The following is a 7,783-nucleotide window of genomic DNA, read 5'->3' on the forward strand; positions in this document are numbered from 1 at the left end:
CTTGCTCGTGAAGCTAGTCCCTTTATCTGTAATGAGACGGGTTGGTACTCCAAAATAACTTATGTGCTCCTTAATTACTTTAATAGAGGTAGCTGACTTTGTGTTCTTGACAGGGGTTATGTTTGCGTACTTTGTGAAGCCATCTATAATTACAAGAAGATAACAGTGTCCTTTCCTGCTCTTTACAAAAGGACCTAGGTGGTCGGCGTGGATAGTATGGAAAGGAATACTGACCTTTTCTATAGGGTGTAGCTCGCCTTCCCGTTTACCTCCCGGCTTTTTGTGGTGTGCACACTCTAGACATGATGCGACATACTTTTTAACGAACCGTCTCATTTTGGCGAACCAATAGTGTTTCCTGAAGTGTTTTGTCAAACCCACAATGTCCGACATCATCGTGGTTCTTTTGAAGTATTTGCCAGCGAACACTCTTTGGCACTACCCATTTTAATTCGTCAGCCACGATACGGTAGACACGGTCATTTTTAAGTTTATAGTTATTAAGGTAGTCAATTACCTGTTCGGAATTTGGGTCACTGAGTGTTTCCTTTATTTTTTTAATTTCTGCATCCGCGCTCTGGACAGTCGAGATCCAGTCTTGGTCACTCACTTCCGTAGTGAGTAGTACATCCAGAACGTGAGATTCTTGTACGCTGTCGTCAACAGGGTGGCGACTAAGTGCATCTGCGTGTAGCATGCGTGCACCGGGTCGATATTCGATGGAACAATCATATTCTTGTATCTGTACCCACCATCTTGCCACCCGTGAAATAACGTCGCGTTTGGTAAGTGTATATCTGAGGGCATTGCAATCTGTAAAGATTTTAAATGATATACCTACCAGATACACCCTGAACCGATTCAGTGATGCTATTACAGCGAGAGTTTCTTGTTCGTACGAGTGGAGCTTGCGTTCCTCGGGAGTAGTCTTGCGACTAAAGTAAGAAATCGGTTGGAAAATTCCGTTCGAATTAGCTTGGAGTAATATCCCTGCGATGCCATCTTTGCTGGCATCCGTGTGCAGCTGGGTATCGGCCTTTGGATTATACAGAGCTAGAAGCGGTCTCTGAGTCAGTACAGTTTTGATATCATCAAAAGCTTTCCTTTGTGGTTCTCCCCATACCCATGTAGATCCCTTTCGTAGTAAGTCTGTCAATGGGGACGCTATGAGAGCATAGCCCTTAATGAAACGCCGAAAAAATCCTGAAAGTCCAAGAAACTGTCTTACCTCGTGCTGATTTCTTGGTGTAGGGAAGTTTGAAACGGCATCAGTTTTTCTAGATCCAGGGCGAATGCCTTCAGCGCTGACCTCGAACCCAAGAAAGTCGATCTGATTTTGGAAGAAATTGCACTTACTTAATTTTAGCGTTAGGCCTCCTTCCTTGAGTAAGTTAAGCACTTCTGCCAGTCTTTGTAATCCCTCATCAACATCTTTTGACGGGATTAAAATGTCGTCCATATAGACAATGGCATACTTAACTTTGGCTTCCGACAAAATTTTGTTTATTGTCCTCTGGAACACTGACGGCGCATTGACAAGTCCGAACGGCATCCGGTTATACTCATATTGTCCGTCAGGTGTGACAAAAGCTGTTTTATGTCGTGACTCCTCCGAAATAGGGATCTGATAGTATCCCGATGCCAAATCCAGGGAAGTGAATAACGTGTTTCCGGAGAGCTGGTCCAGTTGATCTTCAACTCTGGGGAGTGGGTAATGGTCCTTCTTAGTTTTGCGGTTAAGGGCCCTGTAGTCCACGCACAAGCGCTTCTCGCCGGTCTTTTTTTGGACTAGAACTATAGGGCTCGCATATGGTGACGAAGACTCCCTTACAATCTCACTATCGAGCATTTCTTGAACCATATTTCTTACCAGTGTTCTTTCGGCGTATGACATACGGTATGGGCGGTAAACCACCGGAGTTGACTCTTCAAGTTCGATAACCATTTCTGATACCTTCGTGAAGCCTAGGTCATCGAGACTTTTGGAAAAGCAATCGCCGTATTTGGACAAAAGTTGTTGAAGCTTCAGACGTTCTTCCTTGGTCACACTTGGACCACAGTTAACTGACTCATCAACCTTCTTTTCATCGAATGTCACCCCACAGCAGTCGTATGTGGTGTCGTCACCGTCGTCGGCTGGCTTGAACTCGGCACGCGTCAAAAGTAAACCACTATTCAGAGTAATTACGTCAGACGATGCATTCAGAAGGAGCAGTGTGCTGGTACCGGAGTTGATGTCGTATTGTCCCGGGAGCAAGTAATATTTTTTTCCTTCTGCTCCTCTTAGTGAGCCGTTAATGATAATGGTTCCAGTAACGAGAGACGTCGACTCCACAGTGACTGGTGTCAACATATTGCATGGCAGGGAGACTTGATTACCCACCTTCAGGTGTAACTTGCCATTTGCGGTCTTGATGAAGATAAGTTCTTTTGAAGTTTTAATTATTGTGATGTCCGGTTTTTCTGTGAAGGAATGGCCCAGTAAAACTGGTCGTTTAATCACATGGTTTTCAACGACATATAGATCAATAACTTCCTTTATGCCTTGAACTTCGACACTGCTTGTTACTATAACCACAGGTGATACCAAATTAGCTCCTACGGTGTTCAGTACTGGGAGTTCCTCAGATGTGTCAATATCCAGATTTAACTGTTTGGCTGCATTAATCGTTATTAGCGAGCATTCGCTGCCTAGATCTACAAAACATTTAATCGTAGAATTGTTAACTTTGACGTCCATTTTATATTTATTATTTGCGTCACCCACCTGTACTGCGGCAACTTGCTTCTCCTTACGCTCTTTCCCTCGTGCTTCCTCCACTTTCACATCGTTAGCCTCGCGCAGTCGCTTAAAACAGTGCTCTGCCAAGTGATTCCTTTTGTCGCAATATGTGCATGTGGCAGTAGGTTTCTTACATTTACTGGCGCGGTGTCCAGTTTCACTGCAATTGAAACATAGCTCGCCGTTGTTAGAGTTGTCTTTCGATGCGTCCTTCGACATCTGAGGCCGGGCAGACTTATTCCTGTAGTCATTTTGGCGAAACTTTCGAGAAGAATCTTGAATATCTTTGTCTCTTATCTGTCCCACCTTCACTGTTCTAAAATACTTCAGGACTTGTTCAGGTTCAGAGAACTGGGCTGCTTGAGCACCTACTTTTACTGCGCGATCATCGACGCCGTAGAGAATACAATCAACAGCTTGTCTCCCGTATATTTTGCACCTGTTTAGGAGATTTACCTTCGCGTAATAGTACTGTTCCAGTGATTCTCCATAACGGGCCCTTTTTGAGAGCATTTCTGTAAGAATCTCAGCGAAATCCTCGCGACAGGGAAATGATTCAATGAGCTTTTTCTTCCACTCGGGCCATGTGAATAAGACGCTAGACAGACCTTGGTACCAGGTTTTTGCAACGCCCGTGAGTTTGGGGAGAGCATAGTGGATCAATTCCCTATCGTCCCATTGGTATATACTGGCGCATTCTTCGACCTTTGTAAGCCAATTTAATACAGTCTGTTCCTTTGACATCGGGTCGAATTCGGGTACAACATTAGTATTAAAGGAAAGTTTCGGTTTATCAGACCGTTTAAACTCCTTCAACACATCAAGAAACTTATCTAGGACAGCAGAGTCGCGATTTTCCCCGTTTGATTCTGATAACCTTGGCCGTTTCATATAACTATCATAGTGCTCACCAGTTTTTTCTGTCGAGCTGCGTCGACGTTTGCGGCTGACTCTTTCTGACGGGCTGCGTGGATGTCTGCGGCTGCCTCCTTCTGACGGACCGCGTAGACGTCTGCGACTGCCTCTTTCTGACGGACTGCGTCGATGTCTGCGGCTGCCTCTACCTCTTCTGTAGCTGTAGTCGTCATTGTCGTAACCTGACCTGTGTGCTCCTAGGTCGTTATGATACAGTGCCTGGCTTCGTGATCTAGGTGATGGTGGGATGTCATAATACCTTACCCGGCCCTGTGACCTGGGCGCTCTCGGGCTGTCGTAACACGAACCCTGGCCCTGTGACCTGGGCGCTCCCGGGCTGTCGTAATACGAACCCTGGCCCTGTGACCTGGGCGCTCCCGGGCTGTCGTAATACGAACCCTGGCCCTGTAACCTGGACGCTCCTGGGCTGCCGTAATACGAACCCTGGCCCTGTGACCTGGGCGCTCCTGGGCTGTCGTAATAAAATCTCTCGCTGTTGTGATATGAATCCTGGCCCCGTGACCTGGGCGTCCCTGGGTCATCGTCTGCCTCCATACCTGAAACTTAAAGCGATTGTCTCTACATATCGGCTAAAACGAGTATCCACACATGTCTATATCCAGGGGGTACCCGGGCAAGATAAACATGCGTGTTCAACCATATTGACCTCCGGACTTCCTCCGTTACGGAAAATACAGTTATTTCGTTGAAATTGCCGTCTAAAACCGAAAACCCACACATGTCTATATCCAGGGAGTACCCGGGCAAAATAAACATGCGTGGTTAACCATATTAACCTCCGGACTTCCTCCGTTACGGAAAATACAGTTATTTCGTTGAAATTGCCGTCTAAAACCGAAAACCCACACATGTCTATATCCAGGGAGTACCCGGGCAAAATAAACATGCGTGGTTAACCATATTAACCTCCGGACTTCCTCCGTTACGGAAAATACAGTTAATTTCGTTGAAATTACCATCTAAACCAAATCTCCACACATGTCTATATCCAGGGAGTACCCGGAGTAAACATGCGTGTTTAACCATATTGACCTCCGGACTTACTCCGTTACGGAAAATACAGTTATTTAGTTAATGGGAGTATCGAGGAATTATTAATATTGACGGATATAGAAGAAGAAAAAAGAAAGAAAATAAATCGTACTTACGTTAGTGTGGCGTGGTAAAAAAAATCTTTTAGATTTTAGTTATCCCTTCTTCTGAAATGTTGGAGTATTTACCAAGAAAATAAACTTCAATAGGTACTGGATAATAATTGTATTATTTGTATTCACCTCTTTTACAATAACTCACAATATTCTTACATTCAGCACTTAACTCTAGACGTCCGCACTGTTCGACTGTCGTCAAGGCAATGAGCCGCTGGCTGGTTATCCCTTTTATTATCACTCGGCAACCGTTGAAACAACTCGTAGCGGCGGTGGACGGATATAGTCAAATAACAACTGTACTAATGACTTCTTGGTTTGCCGAGGGATAATCAAGTGACATGCACGTAATAAATTAAATATATATTAATCACTTATTAATTATTAATAAATAAGCTAACAATATATAGCTCCATGCCGTAATCGGCAACGGCGACCCTAGCTAATTACGAGCGTGGGCTCTGACATGGCTGGCAAAGCCGAACTTACACATAGCCGAACATATTAGATTAGATTAGATATATTTATTTCTTAAAGAAAAAGGCACAGTATTTTACAAAAAGGGATATAACAAAGGCTTTCACTAAAATATTTCCGCTACCCAAAGGTTGTCTGGAAGAGATCGCTCTTCAGTGATAAGACCGCCTGTTGTCTACCTCTATCCTTAATCAATTGTTTCTGTAAGCCGTATCTTTTACTGAGGTGTGCCAATAAAGAGGATTCTATCTATCTATCTATATCGTCATCTTAAGGTTAGAACAGAAATCAAATAATAGAATATAAAATAAATAAATAAATAAAACAAATGTCACAAAAAAGAGATGTCAATGTATACATAGCTAGGGCCAACCTAGGTACTGTCGAATGTCAAGAACAAGAAAAAAAAATATTTACTAAAAAATACTAAGGTATAAAATAACTTCATCAGTTTATATCAAAAATAAAAATATTTTAAATGTCAACGATGTTAACAGCTAGAATATTAATGGCAATGTCAATTCATATCAAATTAAATTAAATGTCACAATAATTAAATTGGTATAAAATCAATATAAAATTATAACATAATAAATCATTTCTGGCTATATTCTTTAACTCAATATAGCGACATTTCTATTAAAAGTTCTTTCAGTTCGTGTGCAAACTAATAACTAAATATTTGGTATCAGTGGATTCAGTGTGATGTCCTGAACACAAATATATGAGATGACAAGCGCGAAAGTGGTGGGGGTAGTTGCTGTGACGTCAAAAAGTCGGCAGTACAAAGTTTTTTTACTTTTTTTTAATCATACCATGTGGGGTATTGAAAAAAAGTATAATTTTCTGTTACATTAAACTGCAACTATTATTTAAAAAAAAAACAAAAAACCAGACTGTTTACGTATATTTTTGAAATTGTCTTTTCACTAGCTTGAACATGGCGCCCGCTAATGAAAAAAGGGAGGGGGGGGGGTGTTTTTTTTTACTATAGCAATATGGGTACCAATTTAAAAAATATATGTAAACAGTGGTTTTTTGTTTGTTTTAATAATAGTCACAGTTTAATGTAACAGAAAATTATACTTTTTTTCAACTTGATGTACTTTTCTTAGTTTTAGTTATCAATCAATCCCCTGGCTTTTATCCCTATTCAGGGTCAGCCCTCCTGATACTTTTTCGCCAAACTTGGCGGTTTTGCGTCATTTCTGGCGTTAAGCCCGTCGTCAGCAAGTCTTTTTGGACTGTCTGTATCCAGGTGGTTGGTGAGCGGCCTCTACCTCTTTTGCCTTCTTCTATGGCCAGTACCTCTCGAGTCATGTGGTCTTCATTTCGGCGCATTGCGTGGCCGAACCAGCGCAGGCGGGTTTCTTGCATTTTATGCTGTATTTCGGCTACTTTGAACGACCCCCAGATGTATCTATTTTGGATTCTGTCTAGTCTGGTCACACCCCCAGCCCATCGAAGCATTTTCATTTCGGTGACATGCATTTTTTGTTCTTCCTGCTTTCGAACTCCCCAACACTCGGATCCATACAACAAGGCCGGCCTGACCGCTCGCTTATACACGGAACCCTTGGTCTTAATGGGTAATTTTGCATCACAGAGAACGCCGGAGAGCGATCTCCACTTGAGCCAGCCAGTTTTGATTCTATTGGATGTCATCCTCCGTGTTTGCTTTGATGTTGACTACGGATCCCAGGGACTTAAATTCCTCTACTTGGTTTATAGGTGTACCTTGGATAGTCGGTGGTGCTTGATTGTTGCTCTTTTTCCCAGAGAAATCGCAATGCATGTAATTTCCTTAGTTTTAGTTATACTGGTTAATATTTTTTTAACATTATGTAGAGAATATTTACAGTCACTTTGTATGTATTTTGGAATGATCCATTCAGTCATTTTCAATTTAGAGCAGTTCAAAGTCAAATGTGGATTGTGAAATTTTTGAACGTTTTCTAATAATTTGTTAGACGAAGTAGTGAAAATGTTACAGTATGTTATATATTTGTGATCTACTCGCTAAGCCCTTTCATTTGATATCCCACGTGGTATGATTAAAAAAAAGTAAAAACTTTATACTGCCGACTTTTTGACGTCACAGCAACAATTAATTTGGATCGAATAGGGGGTATTGCTGCAATAAAAATCGTGAAAGTAAAGCTTGACAAAGACTTTCGACTTCATTATTACCTTTTGACCTCATTATTACCTCTTCTCCAGACTTAGTTTCCTTTCGTGGTCAGTTTAATGCTGCTGGCTTCTCCAACCATGATTTAATATACGCTGCTTTTAAAATCCGTCCTCCAAAACGAAAGCACAAAATTATAATGCGGCGAAACCTGCGAGACTTGGATTTGCAAGCCTTTTATGCGGACTTATCTAGTGCAGATTGGCAAGGGTTAGAACGTCTTGCAGATATAGACATGAGGGTGAGGGCTTT

General features: G+C 42.0%; 1 protein-coding gene across 1 annotated transcript; it reads right to left on the bottom strand.

The window, feature by feature from the left end:
* Positions 1–306: 306 nt before the first annotated feature.
* On the bottom strand, positions 307–4,252 carry LOC134754752 (uncharacterized). The gene is made up of 2 exons (XM_063691093.1): positions 1,357–4,252; positions 307–813 (listed from the first exon to the last, which is right to left on the bottom strand). Exons 1-2 carry the CDS (start codon positions 4,250–4,252, stop codon positions 320–322), a joined length of 3,390 nt encoding a protein of 1,129 aa, XP_063547163.1. The 3' UTR covers positions 307–319.
* Between the last annotated feature and the right edge of the window lie 3,531 nt (positions 4,253–7,783).

The sequence above is a fragment of the Cydia strobilella genome, chromosome Z (genome assembly GCF_947568885.1).
Source record: "Cydia strobilella chromosome Z, ilCydStro3.1, whole genome shotgun sequence".
NCBI classification, from domain to species: domain Eukaryota; kingdom Metazoa; phylum Arthropoda; class Insecta; order Lepidoptera; family Tortricidae; genus Cydia; species Cydia strobilella.